The sequence below is a fragment of the Aulostomus chinensis genome, chromosome 14, assembly GCF_037954235.1.
Source record: "Aulostomus chinensis isolate RoL2024-O1b breed Wild chromosome 14, RoL_Achi_v1.0, whole genome shotgun sequence".
NCBI classification, from domain to species: Eukaryota; Metazoa; Chordata; class Actinopteri; order Syngnathiformes; family Aulostomidae; genus Aulostomus; species Aulostomus chinensis.
The window spans coordinates 24,097,778-24,118,420 of NC_141333.1; the positions used below are offsets into that span (position 1 = coordinate 24,097,778).

The window sequence follows — 20,643 nt, forward strand, 5'->3', positions numbered from 1 at the left end:
TTGCTTGATATCTATATCCTAGCAACTGAGAGTGAGTAATATCCTGTACAAGTGTAGCAGCGGATTGGTCCAAGAGCTGAAACAAGCCCCTCCTCTTTGTCGGGTAGCCTTAAGAAAAAATACCTAAATTCAAAACACCTCTCCAACTATCTCCACTCTGCACTGTACCCTGTGGCACTTTAATGCAGGCCTGTTTGTTTATTTATTTGTATTTATCATTTTGTTAGTCGTTTATTGAATTTAAGCCTTGCAGCTTTTTGCACAGTTTCTTCCATGACAAGCTGATCCTTTTGAAGATTTCAGCAGTTCAAGTTGGCATGACAACATGAATTCACCTTACACAGCTGTGCAGTATTACCCAGAGTTTGCCTTCCATCGGTGAGTACATACAAACTGTAAAAAACAAATACTGTCGTCATTTGATATAAAGAACGTGTATTACATGACAAAACGACCCCGTCAGAGTCTGTCAAAAATAGCAGCAAACTCACATGTACCGCATGGATTGAATGTGTGATACGAATACATACATACATACATACATACATTTTAAGCGTATATGTATATGTGAGGAACTGGGAACCCCGAGCTCCCCATATGACTCTGACTGCCAGTCAGACTGATACTGTCTGGAGGTCCAAAGTGACCTGAGCACAGTTGTGTCTGCCTGGATCCTCAGCTGCCGCTCGGTCCTGATGTATTTTTAAGTGCAGCATTCTTAAAGCAACAATGCATGTGGCAGACGTCCTGCTTGCTTCTTCTGGTTCTTACCGTTTAGAGGACTTTTGACTGCGTTCTGAGGGAGACAGATGTTTTGCAGAGGAACATAGCAGGAGATGCCTTTCATTCATTCTTGGATCGACTTTGGCCTCGAAAAGTTTCCGCTGTAGAGCAACCAAAGCTTGACAACTGGGGACGTAGAGCATTAGCTGTTTTTGATTGACCTGTATCCTAGAACTGATTGGGCACATTCTTCCATGTCGATATTATCTGAAAAAAAAACAACAAAACACGTTAATGATACTCATATCCATGTACATACCGAAACACACATGTGAACATAGAGTGAAGTTTTTTTTAAATTGATCTTTTTGGGCATTTAACAGTTAAACAAACATGTGAATCTTAAAATGTAACTTTTTAAAAAAAAAACTTTAAAAAATTAATCAATTTGCCAATTTGTGACATTTTTGCTCATCAAACCAATGCCAGTATCTAAAAAAAAAAAAAAAAGCGCCAATATCTGCAGATCACAATGACCTGGCGATGTCATCGTTCATCCCTCCTGGTCACAGCATCAGAGGACCTTCATAGTTTGATCCTGCCGGATCAATGAAGGCATTTTAATGTTTTAAAAGACAGAGATTGTTCACACACTTGCACACAGCTCAAGTCTGAGGTTCTATCCTTCAGCAGTTCACAGTTACAGTTTATGGATCAAATGTTACAAATAATCATACCTGCAATTTAGATTTTTTTTAAAAACTCAGCAAAAAAACATAAACATTTATCATAAAATGTGAGCAGTTTCATCGCCCCTAAAGTTAAAAACCCTGAAAGTTTTCACTCTATGTGCTCCACACCGTCTCTGTCTGCTGTATCAGAAATCATTTATTCACTCATGGTATTTGGTTTTTATTCCATATAAAATCAGGAAGGAAGGAATCAGGAAACATATCAGTTTCTTACACACCGATGTCTTCCTGCCTCTGAGCTCAGGCCAGCATGTTGATGCTGTATTAATGGGTAAACTGACTTGCTATTTTGTGTATAATAATAATAATAATAATAATAATAATAATCATAATAACAATAATAATAATAATAATAATGATAATAATAAAAATAATAAAAAATATTGTTATTATTATAGCTGTTATTATTATTAATAATAATGATAATAATAGTAATATTAACATTAATTTAAAGTTAAATTATTCAATTTTGTCCTCGGCTCTTTTTTCACTTGTGTGTGTGTGTGTGTGTTTCATAATCACCAGCTTGTTTACTACGATGGAGGAGGAAGTTCAGTCTCTTACATTAATTAATCAGTTAACTAACCATTGATCATGAAATTATTTTTGTTTTTTTAATGATGGAAGTGAATATTCAGTGGTGGCTCCTTGGCTGTATTAATCTTTCAAGTATCAGGTGTCCATTAGACCACTAACTCTCCCTGTGTCTCCTGTTTTCTTTGCATTCCAAACCTTAAAGGCATTCGTCCATTAGCCCTGCAGGATTTGAGGGTTTGACTTTAGACTGTTTCACTTCTATAAAAGTAAGGGGATAAGAGGTGGAGAAACTCTGGGGCTTTCTATTGTTTTGCAGTCATGTCCCTCTTGCAGCTCGAGCTGACAGATGAGGCGGAGGAGGTCTTAGGCCTTTGAACAAGTGATTAATAAGGACACTGGAGAAGGGCCCCGATCGGCTGGGCTGTTTGTTTTGATTGCATTTTCATCGGTCGGTGTGCCCGACCTGCCAGGAGACAATGGCCATCCCTGTTTAGCGCTGACCTCTGCCCCAGTCTCGTCTGGAGGCGCAGCACCGTCTTTAAGTGGATGCTGAACAGCCTTCGCCTCAGGCTAGCAGAAAAACTCCAGCCAAAGAAACCAGACACCCAAAAGCAGACAAACAAAAGGACAAACTGGGATAAACCCATTCATCTGAGTAGGGGTTGATTAGCAGAAACATGCTAACAATTAGGAAAGAGCCTGCTGAGGTTGACTCTTGTTTTGTTTTATTTTTTATAAGTTTTTCAGTTATTTTGTAATCTTCTATTTCCATCTTACTCCTGATGTTTTGTGACAAGATGTAGTTTTTGTTCTACACGGCTGTACTTTCTTAGTACATCCTGGATTCTGACTCAACCAACAATGGTGCAATGCTCAAAAACACAAAAGTGTTTGTAACAAGTTGAATTAGTTCTGACAAACGGCAGATTTTCAAAACCGCAGAATAAATCCTCACTCATTTGGAGTTTAAATCTGACAGAAGTCAGCGGGACCACACCTCAGCCCTCCCTCCCCCGTCCCTCCTACAGCGACGCCGCACCTGCTCCAAACCTCCGGGTGACTGCTGCCCATCATGTTGCGTTTAGGATGGACCTGTAATCTGGTAAAATTACATCTGCCTCCCTCCCTGACGAAGACCAATGCAGCAGTGAGCTTGATAATGACAAGAAAAGCAGGATAGATGTTTAAAAATGTCGCTTACATTTTGGCAGGAAACTATTTTATCTTAAAGGCAAAATTCCCGAACAACGCTGACACCATGCTCTGCAAGAGAAGTCCGAATCGATCTGGACTAAAGATGCGCCGTATCATATTCTAAAGTCTGATGCTATTTTGTTGTTGTTGTTGTTGTTTAGTTATTTTACAAAGAAAAAAAAACAGTAAATAATCCCTCTGTGTTTATTTAATCTGACAATGAAGGAGATCCGTGAAGGCAACCTGAGCCAAACTATCGGTGGCCGCATCAAAGTTAATTATCTTTCCTTTTAGCCTTCAAATTTCTAAAAAAAATTAACCTGAACAGGAGAGATGCCATCTCATGCCGGACTTTTGAAGGAATAAAGGCGCTGTCTGTGTCATCAGCCTAATGCTGGGTTTAGTAATTATTCCCCTACGAACATTTAAAAGCTGTGTAGCTGCCGATATATTAAGGTTTTGTAGTGAGAAAGTAATATTTATCTAGTGAAAAATACTTTGTGTAGCTAGCTTGCTCGTTTTGTGAGCCCCTTTTTCTCAGCAGCCATTTTGAAACGTCAATAAAAGACATAAACAGACGCTTATTTAATATATTTGATCTATTTAGGTGACGACAATGTTCTCACTAGAATATTTTAGTCACTGAGTAGAACTGGATTATGTTCTGGCAATTACACCTGTTTACCCAGTAATGATATGTCAAAAATGCTACTGTCATTGTTTATGAATTATCATGGCTTTTCTTCAGGTCACACAAACTGTTTTTAATTTTAAACTTGTGTGTTTGTTTTACTCAAGACTCACAAACATGTCTATAATCTCTGAAAACGAGCAGTTTGACTCTCAGGATTGAAGATAATGCCTATTATCAGTTTCTAATACAAGGTGATCTAGATTTTGCTTTCCACTACGGTTAAAATAAATGAATGAATAAATAAATAAAATGCTGCTGTTATTCAATCAGCAACAGGTGGCAGACTCTCCTAATTCATCTCTATTCTGGACTCGTTTATGTATCTGCTACACAAGTGAAATTATTCGCTTCATTAGATATGCTTGTGTTTGTACGTCAGGTATTAATATCATTCATCACACTGTGTTGGGGAATTCCACAGCCCTAAATAGTGCCAGCTTCAGATTATACACCCCCCCCCCCCCCCCACAAGCCTGTCCAGCTGTACACATACCAGGAGTTGCAGCAGTGCTATCATGTAGACGGCGGGGGGAATTCCGCTTGTCTCAGACTGCAGCGTGCGCCACTTCAGCAGGAACAATGGCAGGCCGATCTCTGAAGCAGGTGTAATGTTTCAGGGGAGCAGGTCAAAGTGCCTCTGTCTGAATGGTGCATAATCACCATTATGTGTAGTACAAATATTCACTATTATGCAGGCTGACTCCTTCACAAAGGAAGTGCTCCTCATGAATGGCTGCCAGCACGACTCCTCCTCCTCCTCCTCCTCCTCCTCCTCCTCCTCCTCCTGCAGCTTCCCTTCGCAGGCTGGGTGGCCCAATGTCAGCCCCGCACGTCAACATTTACATTGTGTGCTGACACTGCAACATTTAAAAAAACCTATAAAGACATTATTTCTCAAAAATACCCACAGAAAGGAAGTTTGAAGAAAGTGATGGTGGTTGATTGTGTCCCCTTGCAGACTCAGGGACCCCTCATCCCGTTTGTCCTGGAGAGAGAGCTCCTTCCTCACTGCCATGTCACAGAACCCGTCTGCACAGACAGCTGATTTCTTCAGCCAAGACGTGTTCAACCAACTGTTTGATATGCTGGACCAGTAAGTAGATGCTGCAGACACGTTGGGCCTCATTCATGAAATGTTCCAAACACATTTTAGTTTTACAGACAGGACACGAAAGCCTGACATCCACAGCGTTTCTCTCGTAACATTGCAGTCTTAACGAGCTTGACTGACAGTTACATATGTCTGCAATACTAAATTGAGGGGGAAGAAAGTCCTGTAATGTGTTCAGAACAAATCGGCGTGTTAAGAATATCTCATGAATGAGGCCAGTGTGTGTTAATCCACAGAAATGTTTTTATTGTCCCTGTCTGTGGTGCATCAGATCGGCCATCCACTCAGTCCAGCCCATCGAGCTGAACTTCACCGACCCGATCGACGGGTCCGCGGGAAACACCATCCAGATCAGTATGGACTGCATCACCATGCATGAGCCCGATGACTCGCTGACTGTAAGTATGTCAGTTTGCTCTTCAAGAGAAACATCTTTGCCCTCTCCTCTCGCCCCTAAACTGCCTCACATAACCTCAGATGAAAGTGTAGGGAATAAACCAGGTCCCATATCGCACTGCAACCCAGATCAACAGGCTGCTTGTTACATTTCAGGTAAACAGCAGAGGTGAAATAAATCAGTGTCAGCTGCTAATAGTTGGCATTGATGAAAACGTATGTGTAATTCCTGTATTGAGAATTGGAACTATTATACTCTGGTCATTTGGCACTGAATCAAACTCATACATCTGTTGATCACAAAAATAATAAAAGGTGCTTCTTCGATCAAGGTTGTGCAATAAATCAATACGTCACTGTATTTTTTCATGATAATGTATTGATAGTTCACCTTATTTCTTTTTAACTAAACGCTAGATAAATCAATGAATTAAAAATGTCCAAACTTATGAATTTCACACGTTAGTTCAACTAACTTGCAGTGCTTTAAAACACCAAGTTAGCACCAGTGAAGTCAACATTAAAACTTAGAGTACATCAGACAGCAAGTTAAAAAACAAACTAATGGATTAGATGTGAAGGACAAATGGTGAATAGCCATCTTCTGAGTCATTCCTGTCTGCTATTGGGACTGCAGGCTGCCGCTCACTCTCACCGCGACCGTGCTGCTTGCGCTGTTAGCTGAAGTTACTGCAGGGGGTTTAGCTTTGAGGCTGCGGAAAACCATGCAGTCGTTGACTTTAAGACATGTATAATGCTTCAAAAGGTGCTTTTGCAATTTAGATGTATTGCCAGGGCCAGCTTGCACATTGCATCACAAATGCTGCACTGAACATGGTCTCCTCAGTTACTGAAAAATGAAGCCACACTCGCGACTGCTCCTGATTTTCCATCGCAGCTCTCTGTTGAAAAAGATGTGGGGTGTGATGTAACTTACACGATGTGTTTAAAATCTGAAAGTCGAACACTTTCCTCTCTCCCAGTCATCGTGTTCAGGTACGGAAATTGTGATTCTGTCGGTACCCTTAAAAGTACGGAGTTCCTTAACCAACCCGAGTCGCAATATATTGTGATAAAACTGCATCATCATGACCCATGTACTTTCCATTATGGCAGGTGCATTCAGGGTGTTCAGCAACAGTTTGCAACAGTGTTCTTATAGGAATGGAAATTCAGAATGTCATAGTTTCTCATCCGATATTACTTTCACTCTGAGTTGATGGGACTTCCAAAGGTAAACACCATACATTACAGAATGTAAAATGAGAAAACTACTTTCTGTTTTCACATTAACAATGGAATTTCCCTCAGACTGTTGTCAGTCTGCGATGCAGAGGAGCTTTGCCACCGGAGAACGCAGACAGTTTCAGGTAGTCAGTGATTTTGTCTGTAAGATGACGATGGCTGAATGTAGACAGTCACATGCCTTGTGATGCGCTTAATTTTAATTTAAAATTTGAGTTTCCTGTGTCTGTGTTTTGAATTCTTGTTACAATACAGAGCAAAGATGAATTTGCCTTGGTCCAGTCAAGAGCAGGCGGTAGAAAATCCCTCCTGGTGCACCGTGTTTGCTCATCAGTGCATTGCCTGAACTCTCAGTGTGACCTGCAGCGAGAGTTCTGCTCCTGAACGATGATGTGTACGTTCCCCTCCCAGTGTAGGAATGCTGATGTCCAGCCAGGGTGGAAAAAAATAGCAAATAAAAATTGTGTTCGAGGAGCTGAGTAATGCTACCCTGTGCGTCCCCCAAGGGGGCCTGTGCTCTCTTGAACTGGTGATTAATGGCCCCACCCCCACCACCCACTTTCCTCTCTACCAAAGAGGGGCGTGGTGCGGTGATTGGCATGCCAACATCCCTCAGAGCATCCATGTGAGGCTCGGAGCTCTGCTGCCATGGCGTTCTGCCAGTCATCGAGCGTCGATCATTACAACACAGCCAAGTGTGTGTGCTTTGATGAAAGGCCATGGTGGGCAAAACCAGCCTCACCCCCCCCCCCCCCCCCACCCTGGTGGAGGTGTGCCTCTTTCATGAGTCATTAGATTGCAGCTCACTGTTTTGTGCCCTGGGGGACTTATTTGTATTGTGTAGGCTGTATGTTTAATCTGAAATTCCTTTTTCTTCTGGATTTTTTTCTGTTGCTGCAGGGCAACAATTTAACACAGCACCTGCCTCTCTTGTAGGAGTCCCATCTCTCATCTATCAGTAGGTGTCTTCACTGTGTAAAAGTGGGGGTTGGCAACAAGGGAGGGGGGTGCAAACAGAGTGTAGAATAACACGAAGGAATGTAGAAGAAATAGTGGCAGAAGAAACGCAATATCCTACCCCAAACAGCTGATTTTACACCGAGATAAAGCTCTAATCAGCTGTGTGTGGAAGACACAGTGTTGAGCGGGGGACAGGGGTCCTTTCCAGACAAATGATACAGGTTAAACACCTTCACAGCAGAGTAGCTCAGTCGACACAGGGCTTCTCTGAGATCTCATTACTTGTTTGTATTAGACTTCTTACTTTTTCACTGCATCTCCTGTGTCTGTGCCCCCAGTTCATCATCTTCACCACGTCCTAAACCCTACACCCTTCTCAAAATATACATTCAATCGGGATGATGTAATCTACAGAATTTGCCAAATGTGATGCAATCATTTCCATCAGTGACGGTGTTGGCGCTTTCCTTGGTGTGTTTCAAAGCTGTCTCCATGAGTCGTATTTATATGCTCATCGTTGTACGAGACAACAGCATGTTTACATCCTTCTTGCTCTCAGCTTTTCTGAGTATGCAAATATTTTTGGTAGCGTTCATGACAACTGTGTTTTTATTGGGTGACAAGCACATAAAGTACAACTTCGCTGTCAGGAGAGCATGCTGTATTTAATCCTGAGTGTTAGTACAATTATTCGGTAATTACAACCATAATAGTTGTACTTTTCGTTTTGAATGCTCCACCTTATTGCCTCCAGCGTATTAAGAAATGTTTATGAAGGTGTTGCACCCAGGAACCGGGACTCGCCATGGACCACTGGAGCAAGCCTTGAGTCAGTGCTGGTCTGACTGTGGATGTGGGGATGTTACACTGAGAGCCCCCATGACCCTCTTCTTCTGAAGTCCTTCTTGCATCTATCATACCACAGTATTAAGTTGAGCCAAGATCAGCTGAAAGACATCTGAGTCACACCCTCAGATAAATCCTCTGTTAATTTTCCTTAAACCGTCCATTGTAAAATTCCAGCTACCCACACTGGCGTTTCTAAAATGTCAGCCTCATTCAGAAAGTGCATGTGGGATAGCATGGAACTAGAGTTAAGAGATAGATAAATAGATGGTCTTTCTGGGCCTTTGTGATCAAATAGTTCGAGGAAGGAAGAGAATGGTGCAGGAATAATTCCTAAACCTTGGAGATACGTTAGAAAAGCATCGATGAACAGCCAGTTCCCTCGGCTGCGTTTTTTGAATGAGTTTTCAGGCAACTGTCAGAAATGAGGTTTGCGCTTAACACAAGCTTAAGATGACGTTGATGGAACTTTTTATTTTTCTACAACATAAAATATATCAATAAATGCTGCACTCAAAGCATGCATGTGTCTTAAAGATGTCAGTTGTTATCAAATAGCTCAACAAGAGCACAGAGGCTGTCACGGACATTAGATTTCATCCTGCTGAACACACAGAAGAAGCACCTTGCTATTTGTGGTGAGGTCACGCACCCACGATGTAGTTTGTTCGTAGCATAATGTTAGCTAATGTCTAACCATTCCATTTATGCTTCAAATACATGAAAGTGGTGTTTGTTAGTAAAGATTATATTGCCGAGCAAAACATGTTAGTCTCATAAACTTTTGTTCACTGAATTTTATATAAAAATCCAATCGGGGGGACGCATATTGATGCTAACCCATGGGTTGGCCTGCAAAAGCACCATACGCATAGGCAGCATAGCATGTTTGCTTTCTCTTAAAATAAGATACCGTGGTATGCCAGCAAACCTTTCCGTTGAGTACAAACTACCCTTTGGTTTTGTGCGGATTTGAAGTACTGCTGTACTTTTGAGAACATCCACACGGAACCTCTTTTGCAACCCAATTGGACTTCGCTGCAGCTGCCATGACTGTTTGAATCTAGCGTTTGGTACTGTTTCATCCACTGTACTTAGCCCAATTTAAATGTTTTAGAAATCATAAAAAAATGCTTGCATGATAAGATGCTTTTCATTGTCAACTAACAGTGGCAGTCCTGCTCACAACGGTTCAAACAGAGCCAGTTTGTGATCAGGCACAGAACAGGACAGGCCTGGCATTGAAATGATCCTATCTGTTTAAACGTAACTTTCGCAGCGTCTGTTAAATCAGCTAATGATTTTTTTCTATGGGGCGGCTCGGTGGTGCAGTGGTCCTCACTGTCTCCTCTCAGCAAGAAGGTTCCAGGTTGGAGCCCCGGCTGCAGCACGGGGTCTTTCTGTGTGAGTCTCCATGTTCCTGCTGGGTTCTCTCTGGTACTCCAGCTTCCTCCACAGTCCAAAGACATCAAGAGGGGACCAGGTTAATCCAGACTCTAAATTGACTGTAGGTGTGACTGTGAGTGTGAATGGTTGTCTGTCTCTATGTGTTGGCCCTGATGGACTGGTGACCCGTCCAGGGTGAACCCCGCCTCCCGCCCGAAGGCTGCTAGGATAGGCTCCACCCCCCGCAACCCTTGACAGGATAAGTGGAAGAAAATGGATGGATGGATGGATGGAATCTTTCCTCGTGCAGATTTTGAGATTGAACTGTCAAGTAGCTCAGTGATCAATTAAAGTTTGTTTTTTTTAATTTCTAACAAACAAACACAAGAATAAAGATGGCACTTGAATGTTAGCCACCCAAGTGATGCCAGTGTGAATGATTTTAGAGCAGGTGTCTGTGCCGCCACTGCAGCCTGACACTCGATACTAAACTAATCTAGCTGACTTAAGGAACAGGCTCTTTAAAGGGGAGAACTTTAGTAAAGCCTCTTTTGTCTGAGCCCCGTGATCTCCAGGTCTTTAGCTGCTGCTCGGCTCAGCGCTCGTCTTACTTTCTCACTGCTGCAGGTTTTCAGATGATGCTGTGAACAGAGATATGACTCCGCTGTGGAGCAGCTTGAAATGTAGTCCACAGCCTGAAGTTGACCCTGCAGGCAGCAAATGATTTTTTTTTTTTGTCACAAATGAGCTTCAACAAATAAGTTTCCTTACTTGTTCTTTGCAGACTTCTATGCTCAATTATATAAGAATTCGCCAGCACCCTGCTGCCTCGGTACAACCACCCTTTAGCCTCACCCTAACTCTGAGTATTCTAACCTCTTTGCAGAACCTAATGAATGTTGTTTAACCATGATTATAAGTTTGTTTAGTGTAACTAATTATCACCCTGAAAAGGTTTGGCTGGACCGCAGCTTTTGTATGTTGGGAGGCCTTTAAAGTGTTGATTTGCCATTGTGACAGGCTGACCTGTAGGCCCAGCGCCCCTGGGCTGGTACAGGGTGTGGTGGGTGATTGGAGACACTGACTTCAGGTCATAGTTGTGCTTAAGTCTTCAGACAGCTTTCAAATCATGCTGACCAAAGGCCAAGAGTTTTAGCCCCCTGGCTGTGTAGTAATAGAAGTGATTTGCACCCTACAGTTCAGTCTCCTCCCGTGCCCCCCGCCAGTGTCCACTCATGGTCATATCTGCAGCATAACTTCACTAAAAGTTTATGCTGGATATTTGAAACTGTCTGATTTCCTTTAAAAGCTAAAGATGCAAATTTGACTGCTTATTTAGTTAAAACTTATCGAGCATCCCAGAGTCTTAAGAACAAAAGCATTTCTCAAACCAAAGCTTTGGTTTAAAAACTTTGCTCTGTAAGTCGGGCTGACTTGTTCAAAATTTCAATGCAGGTACCGGTGACCTTGATTCCTTCATAAATACAAATTTTATTAAATACATTTTAACAACAACAACAAAAAGACGTTTCCTTCAACATTGTGGTATTGACTTGAGTTTTATTTTTCAACGTTTTGGCATTTTTGCCCAAAGAGTCACCACATAGTCCTTTTTTTTCCCTCCCCTCCTCAGGCTACCATACGTAGTGTTAGACAGCCAAAAACTGGTAGCATCATTAGCTCTTTTTATGTTTTGGACTATGTTTACATGCCCTCAATATTATGCAGTTAATATATTATTAACTATTATGGTTTCTGCCCTTATTCTGTTAATTGTTGATATTGATTTTGTAATTAAAAATATATATAGTGACTAAGCTGTCAATGTAGCCAAGGAAAATGAATATTCCACTAACAATGCAGAAAATGAAGGGCAGAACTGAAGTTTCCTGTCATCGTTTCCCACCTGTCCAGTTAAATTAGCACACACAGTGATTCTTTACAGTCCCATTTCTCCTCATGTGCATTCGTGAAAGAAAAGAAAAGGATGCCAAGCGTTATTCTCCTGTTTACTTAGGTTGTTATGACAAGATTAATGACTCTGACTGTATCTCAGGAAGTTATACAAGAGTGGATTAATAGAGCGCATATGAATGCTACTGGATTTAAGGTCCCCTCGTGTAAAACTGGGAATATTCTTGGTTCCTCACTCGTTTGTTATCAAAGCAAAGTTTGGTATCCAATCACAGCTACGGTATGATAATGTAGATCGATCCCCTTTATCTTCATGTAGCAAACGTGTAAAAAAAAGTACAAGTCAAAATAGATGTGTTGATGTTTTTCTTTCATGAATGCAGTTTTGTTGTACAGTAACTTTCTCATACCTGTAGAGCTGGTGGGGAATGCTACAAGCGGCATGTTTCCCAAACAGATCTACAGCAGTCATCTCTGATAGATACAAGCAATCTACAGGAGTCACATTGTTTTTCGGGGGCTTCTTCATTAGGATTGCTCGGGGGGGTGGAGAGGGGAGCCATTCTCATGCTAACGAGCTGAAGGTGTATCTGATACACTCCTCCTTGCTCAGACTACACCTCTCACTCTTGGATACGTCTTTGTACTCAGTTTTTTATTTCCTCTTAATCTTTCTTGTTGCCTGAAATGCAGTCATGATAGATTCAAGATCTCTCTTTTTTTTTTTGAATGGCTGAAATCAAAATTTGATGATGTGTTTTTCAGGTAGACGTTTTTTTGGATAGAATTATCACTCGGTAAAAACGCCTTATTTCTCTGTTAATTTCCCTGGGTTGTGAGGTTTTGGTGTTGAGGAGGCCTGCAGAGCCTCAGAGGAAGGGTAAGGACACATTGCTTCTTCCAGGGATGGGTGTGGACTCAGGTATTGGACAGGTAGCTCCTTAGATCCCTCCCCTTTCTTCCCGGTATATATGACCTCCCCATAAGATTCTATAGAAGCTTCTGCTTGTCCACTTTGCATCTGTAGTCCACATCACTCCGTTAGAGTGAGAAAAAGAGATTTGTGGAACCCTGGAGCCAGTGGAGCAAACAGCAGCAGCTCTGCTCAATCTCAGCGCCAACATGTTGTACCTGGAGACGGGGACCACGACATCATACAGTGAGGTAAGACCAGTGGAGGACCCAGTAACGGGGCATCAGACTTCATGACCATCCCTTTGGTTGGTTCCCTAGAACTCTCGTGGATGAAAGGCATTCTCAGATTCAATGGTCCAAATCTCTGACTTGTATCGTTTATTGGTTGATGCGTTTTGGTCAAACAGACTTGAGTTGAAGTAAAAAAAAAAAATGTAGGACAACACTGAAATAGTTTTATTGAATGGTGTCACACAAACAACCTGAAAGTGGGGACGATGGATTTGTTTTTGATAGTGTGTGTGTGTTTGTGTTTGTGTGTGTGTGTGTGTGTGTGTGTGCGCGCACATCTGTGAACATGTGGCAGTCCTGTGAGCAGGGGAATGTAAACACCTTGAGGATCTGTAAAAATGTTCTGCGTGTGAAATGGCTGCTGCTGTCTGGCTCGACGTTGATGAAGTCCATTGATGCGGCGTCTTGAAGGAAGGGTTCTGATCTGGAGGGAAGAAGCTCTGGGGAGCCTTTCTGAGGAAAAAAAAAGGAGAATTAGAAAATGAATGATTAACTCTTCTAATGTTGTGCTTTATTTGACTTTATGATTTGGCCATTCACAATACCAAAAAAGATTTTAAAAAAATAAAAAGTCCTGTGTGGAATTGTAATCGTGTAAAAGCCTAATCGGCCAAATTTTTCACTTTGAAAGTGCAAGCGCTGTGATTGATGAATCTCTGTTTGCTTCGGTGTTGAATGTAAACACGAGCGAAGTTAAGAGCTTCCACTGAAGTCAGTCTTTTTCAAATGTGGCACAAAATGGCGTTGTTCAGGTTTTGAAAATATTCCGGTGTTTCATCATTTCAGTCACACAATTACACAATAATCGTAGGACAGAAAACCAGAAATATTCAGACTAGAATTGTTGGTTGAAAATGTAACCTTTTGGTCAGCAAGTCTCTTCTAGAAATAGCTGCTTTATGGTAAGGATTGTCTTGTCTATTTCTTTGCGTGGTTGCATGAGCAGCTATGGTGTCAGGCCTTGTGTTCAGCTCCATCCAAACGTATTGCACAGCAAGTGAGGGGTGCTAGATTCTCAGATTGCAGGTTGCAGATAGCAGGTGTGTCAGGTCACTGTCTTTTAAGTTGTTGAGCGGGAGGGGGGGGTGGGGGGGTCTTTAAGTGGTGTCCAGCTCGATCCCTCCAGTGAGCGAGGTATCAGGTTGCCCCCGTCCCCCAGTCTCCTGGGAGCCGATGCAGCCATTAGAATGTGGCTGGCCAGGCGCTGTTGTTTAGTCCAGGATTGTAATTGCTTTAATGGTGTGTTGATGTAGATACAATCACCTGCTCTGCCCACCAAGTATGAGGTGTAGATAGACCCCCACCCACCCAGCCAGCCACCTCAACCCCCACCCCTGTTGAGCCTTTAATGACTCCCTCCCCTGTGGTCACTCATCACAGGCCCCTAGATACTTTTATTTGCTGGCCCAAGGTGCATGGAGTAGGTTAGCTGAGTGCCTGGAATGGGAGTTATTCCCGCCTCAGGCCAGGTCTGCTCTGATTCCTGTCATCCAGTGGTCGTTCAGAGTTCTGGCTTTATCACCGCTTACACTTTAAGCAGGACGAGTGGGATGTAAAGATAATTACTGTTTAAGTCCTCTTGCTTGTAGATGAATTTCTGCAAAAAATGGCATTGGTGGAAAGTAGAAAGGACCTTTGGCCATTTGGCAAAGCAGTGAATGATTTGAAGGTTTCAGTATGTAAATGTATATTTCAAATTTCTCTGTAGTGTGGATAATTTGGTCCACCACTCTGATGCTTTGCTCCTCTTGGTTGGCCTGAAACGCTTACACCAGCATTTCTCTCAGACAAAGAAAAGAGCTGGAAGGCCTCAAACAGGCAGCACAAACCTTCCCAAAAAAACATTATTAAAGGCTGTTGAGGATGTCAAGGCTGCTGATTTACCGTGCTTCAGCTTAGTGTCCTGACATCCCAAAGGCCTAAACACAGCCTTGGCTATAAAGAGAAGGAATTTTTAAGAGCGGCTGAAGCAGTTATTAAATGGTTGATGTATTATAGTGGAATAAGATCTGATTAGAGGAAAGGAAGAGCAGGCCTGGAGCTCCCTTACACAATATTTTTAAAAGCTGACATCCAACTTCCAGTCCATTTAACATTAAAACAGGGTGATTTTAGTTGATATTCCACGGCCGGGCCTCAGTATCTGGTCAATTACTGGTTTGTCCTCACCTTCGCTCTTTATACTCATTTAGACCAGGACAGGCCCTGTATTTAATGTTAAGTATTCAATGTCAGCCTGCCTCTCTATTTAATATCCCTTCTTTTATCTGTTTTTGGTCTCTGGCCAGCATCAACCTTTTCTTTAAGAAAAAAAAATTGACATTGATAATTGCTGCCTGTCACCTTTGCAGCTGCCACCATCAGATAGTGTGTGTGGTGGATCGGGGGGGGGGGGGGGGTTGCTGTGTCATCAGTGAACGCTGAATGCCTCGATGTAAATACAGAAAATTACGCCACAGCTCAAAGAATCCGGATGACATCACATCGACTACTCATTTACGGGAAAAGGTTCTTATATTTCCTGCTGGTGCACTTCCAGTGACTGATTGAGATAAAGACAACTGCAACTGGGAGTACAGACTCACTTATTTTAGTCTCACCAGCAGTGATTTAGTCCACTTTTCAGCATCTTGGATCAGAAACACAGGGCCACTCTTCAGCCAATTGACTTTAAACCTTTATAACACGCGTGTAATTCCTCCTTTGTAAGGGAGTGTGTGTTTGGGAAGCCTCTCCTGCCGAAGGCTGGAGGGTCTCCACCAGACTGGAATCTGTCCTTTCTGAGAGAGGAGAGAGAGAGAGAGAGAGAGAGAGAGAGAGAGAGAGAGAGTGTGTGTGTGTGTGTGTGTGTGTGTGTGTGTGTGTGTGTGTGTGTGTGTGTGTGTGTGTGTGTGTGTGTGTTCCTTTCACAAAACACTTGTCTCCTAGCACCTGCATGCCCAGCATAATTGTTCTCCAGACAAGCTCTTCTAAGCTGGTGTCATTGTTTCCGGGGGGTTAAGCAGCCTCGCACTGCACACACACACAGTGACCCTCAACCTAAAAGCAAGCTACCCTGTGGCACTGTTGCACAAGTATGTTGAGGTTGACTTGGATGACCTCTCTCAGGTGTGTCTGTCTGTCTGACTATGTGTGTGTCTTTAAATCTTTACACAACAAAGTAGCAATATTGCTTAATAGGTGTCTAAGTCACCTTCCTCGTCTGTGCTTTGGTCATCTGGCACACCTTGAACACCTGGCAGTGCAGTGGGTGTGAGTCGGACAGCTGTGGTCAACCGTGCTTGAAATAAACAAGGGGCCCTGGAGAGATTAATGGTCGTCTAAAGAGAGAGAGCCACAGCACCTCGTCCAGGAATGTGCCATTTATAAATGGAACGGAATGGAGTGAATGGCTAACGGAGCAAGGAGGAGGAAGGGGCTGGCTGTGACCCAGGAGTTTTCTCCAACCACTTTAAAAACTGATATTTTAATTCCCTTCCTCCTGTATCAAGAGTTTGGCTGTGGTTTTTCACTAAGATGCCGGCTTTGAGCGATAAAATCAGGGCTGAAATTCAGGTTTTGGTGGCAAGATGGTGTAACTCAGCTTTACCATATCCAGTTCCTGTAACATGCCCTCTTCAAGCGTCATGAGCTGGAATTAACAGTTAAAAAAAGCGATATTCCGTTGGTTGGTTGCCGTATATTTCACCTGAAATGGAAGCAAATTATTGTTTTCTTCAATATTTTTCATGATGTCAGTTTATAAAACAGTTGCATCAGATAACACTCTCCTTTCCAACCTATTTTCTCCATTTCACAAATGTGCTTTTTACTATTTTATCTGTTGCCAAGTGTCTAATAGGTTTGAACAGGAGAGACATCCATCAGCCCTGTCTTTTACTTTGGGGGTTTGATCTGTTCAAGATCGGAATTCTCACAAATTAACTGAAGACATTCCTTTGTTCTTGTCCCCCCCCCCCACCCCCACCCACTTTTTTTTTTCCTCTCTGTAGTCACAGTACACAAACCTGGGGCTCCTGAACAGCATGGATCAGAACATTCAGAACGGCGGTTCAACTTCCACCAGCCCCTACAACAACGACCACGCTCAGAACAACGTGACCGCCCCGTCACCCTACGCCCAGCCTAGCTCTACATTTGATGCCCTGTCTCCCTCACCGGCCATCCCGTCCAACACAGACTATGCGGGGCCCCACACCTTTGACGTGTCCTTCCAGCAGTCCAGTACAGCAAAGTCCGCCACCTGGACAGTAAGACAACTCTTAATCATGTTTGTGTGACCTGTCTCTGAATCCGTCTCTCTGCGTGTCAGCCCTCAAACACACTACACATACACAGGGATGACATTTTACCTGTACTCCTAGCCCAGTAGGCCTTCCTATACTACTGAACATTTTTCAAGAGGTGAGGTGGTGATCGAGCTGTCCTGAAGACCTGTGATGACTTGATTTACTGAGAGACAGAGAACAGGAGTGAGTCTTGAAACCAAGAAATAAGTTTAGCAATGAACACCTGGTTCCCTCATCTCCGAGTTTTTGGTTAAACGTGGGAAATAAGGTCTGTGGTGCACGCACATATGCTGATGTTTTGCTAGACAACGTGAAGTACATCATTGAATACATCATTCGTGAGTTTTGAGGCTTTTTAATGTGTCAAGAAAATGTCGCTTGCTAAAAAGTCGCTGACTATGACTACAGAGGTTGTAGAAGACATTAAATATCACCAAAGTGGTGAAGCAGTGCAGCTGGTTGAGGGGAGGTTGGAGTTGTAGGTTCACTGTGCACTTCATGTGTAGCCTAACCTTAGATTTTACTCCAACAATTCCTCCCTGGGTTTTTTTTTATTGATTATATTGCTACATAAAGAAAAATTGGTTTCCCACAGAGTTTATTTTCCACAGTAATCTGAAATCCAGCATTAAACCCTAATCTGCTTTCGGCTGATGGGAACCCACACCGATGCTAACGTCGAGGTTGGCCCTTCCTTTGCAGCCTTCCATTGGTCAGACCAGCATTATGGCATTGTTCCATGCTGGAGTAACTGGTGCATTTCTTACTATAGTGGAGTGTTAGACTTTGTCAGTTAACCAAAATGTAACAGATTTAAACCAGATGGTACAACGATCACAAGAGCACAGCTGTAGTTTCACATTTCCAGGCACTTGCAGTGCAGCATTATGAAGGTTCTCCCACAGCGACATATTGATGTGCGAACTGTCATCATATGAGCCGGTGATTAGTTAGCGAGGAGGTTGAGGAGACACTTCTAACCAGGAACTACTTATCTGACAATCTGTGCTCCAGGCGGATGGTCTAGGCAGATTTAGGTGCACATCATTTAAAACCCAGCATTGCTCAACTGTGTTTGGCAAGGATGTCACTTGAGATGCATAGCTTAAAATCACAAGTAAACCCTCAGGCTTTTTCTTGCAAAAGCTCAGATTTTACACTTCCCTTAATGAAAGACGGAAACTGAAGAGGATCTCTCTGTCACCAGGAGAGACACTAAACATGTCCCACTAATCTAAATGTCCCAGATACAAGAATAATGTTCAAAACTGTAAACAACTACTCACAACATGGGCAAAGTTTACGGGCTGTTTGTTGATGACAGAGGTAAACAGTTGTTCCAGGTGTGGTGGTGCTCTGTGCAGCGAGATGTCACCATGTGGCGCTCAGACAGTAAAGCAACTCATCCAACTCCTCCTGCTCTGTCATTAGCATGACAGCACCGAGGGACAGCTGTTGCATCACTGCCCCACCTGCTTGCTTGTTTATGTATCTAATCTGCGCAGCTCTGTGCAGACGCTAATACTTCAGCGTACCATCGCACCCTGGCGGACACCACGGCGGTTGGTCCTTACACACAAGACGCATCTGACAGGGCAGACGGCATAGATGGAGGTCATGACGTACACCACGGGTCCTGTTAGCATCTTCAACATTTGACGCTCCTGCGATGACAGAATTGGGGATGCCTAACAACATCAGTACTGTTCGCTAAATGACAATTTTGGAAACGTTAAAAGTTCTGTGACAGTAGGATTACAAAGTTACAGTCCTCACAAGTCATCCATCTGTTAGGTTTGGCCAAAAGGTTCGTCAAACCTGCTCAGTTTAATGGCGCCCACAGCGCCTTCCATGTCAACAGGCTGAACTCAGGGAGTGCTGGGCCATCGCGCCTCATTCCCGGGCCACACCAAGTGTGGGATTGTGACTTTTACCCAATTCCCACACCGACTCACTCATCCCTCTCATTTTCACAGTCCAAAAACAAAAGTGTTTGTCTCCTGTGCAACTGTGAGGAGGTTTGTGAGAGGCACGCCCCAAAGCCTGAGCTCTACACATCCCCATGGTCTCACTCACACACACACACACACACACACACACACACACACACACACACACACACACACACACACACACACACACACACACAAAGTAGTGCAACAAACTGTGTCCTACAGTCATAACAACATGATGCAAGACTGGTTTGATGGGTCCGACTTACATAGACAAATAACCACACTCCTGAGTGAACTAGAGAAGCTCAAACTTGACAGGAAATTATTTATGCATTTTCAACATTTAGAAATTTTCCAAATTAGCATTTTTTTTGTACTGTAGTGTTTTATGACAATACCAAGACCCAATCAAATTATTGAGTCATATCAATAATTATTGTGTTTCTGTTGCACTTGACCGGAAGTTTTTGAATGAATTAAATCAAAAACAACAAAAATACAAAACGTGAAGGTATGAATGAAATAAAAAAAAGGAAACCATCTATTATCTGACACTTTTCAGCCTCTTGTATGACACAAACAACCCATCGAGATGAGCAAATTCTACCTGCGTGTGCGAGGTGTGCTTCATCTCAGATATGAACAAAATAAAACATGAATACACATTTAAATACATAACAAATTAAGTGAGTCATCCATGAACCGAAGGGCCAATAGGGCGAATACCTGACAGGTGAAAAAAGGGATTTTTTTTTTAATTTTAATTTTTTATATCAAACAGATCTGCCTCCAAATTTCAAATTTAGAGGTTTATTTCTTGGCCTGCGCCGCATCCCTCTACCACGTTTTCTCAAATTCATAGTTTTACATGATCCTGATACCAGACGCACTAGCAGCACGGATCACATGACCTCGAATGGTGACTCATCTTACTGCAAAAAAGGGCAGGTTAAAAAAATTTTGCATTGCCCAATATGTTTGTGCTGATGATTTTCAAGAGTGGCTCAAGAGTCAGCTGTTGCTTCAAGAGTCATTTCCAGCCTCGTTCATGAGAGTTGTGATTATGTAGTTGGTTCCCATCTCGGCGGAGGCTCCCTCCCTCCCTGATCTCAGGAGATCTCCCCCAAATCTCTCATAATCTCGCCGATAGCGGAGCTGCTGGCCTGATGGCAGAGCGCTACTGAAGATGTCACCACGCCAGCTTTGCCCCCTTTTGAAGGCCTGCGGGATCTTCCATGGGACTTAGAGGACTTTGTACTGTGCTTTTTTGATGACTGTTCTTAGTGAGACACACCTAATCCCTAACCCACACCTTAACCTCTTCCTGTCTGGGATGGCTGTGACTAAGGTGCAACACGTCAACCTTTCCCAGAACTGCTCCCGCGCTGTTTCCTCACGGGCACTCCTGTCGTCTCCCTGGTGTCACCTTCTTTAT

General features: G+C 42.9%; 1 protein-coding gene across 3 annotated transcripts in view; it reads left to right on the forward strand.

Moving 5' to 3' along the window:
* The first annotated feature begins 310 nt into the window (after nucleotides 1–310).
* Nucleotides 311–20,643, forward strand: part of tp63 (tumor protein p63) — a 33,033-nt gene continuing 12,700 nt past the window's right edge. The window contains exons 1-4 of one of the 3 annotated variants that reach the window (XM_086224868.1): nucleotides 311–378; nucleotides 4,859–4,993; nucleotides 5,283–5,409; nucleotides 16,957–17,214. In XM_086224868.1, coding sequence (XP_086080994.1) covers nucleotides 326–378; nucleotides 4,859–4,993; nucleotides 5,283–5,409; nucleotides 16,957–17,214 — 573 coding nt within the window. In that variant the 5' untranslated portion in view covers nucleotides 311–325. Of the gene's footprint in view, nucleotides 379–4,858; nucleotides 4,994–5,282; nucleotides 5,410–12,294; nucleotides 12,923–16,956; nucleotides 17,215–20,643 lie in introns of those variants that run through there. The other 2 variants (XM_086224866.1, XM_086224867.1) reach the window with 2 other exon arrangements.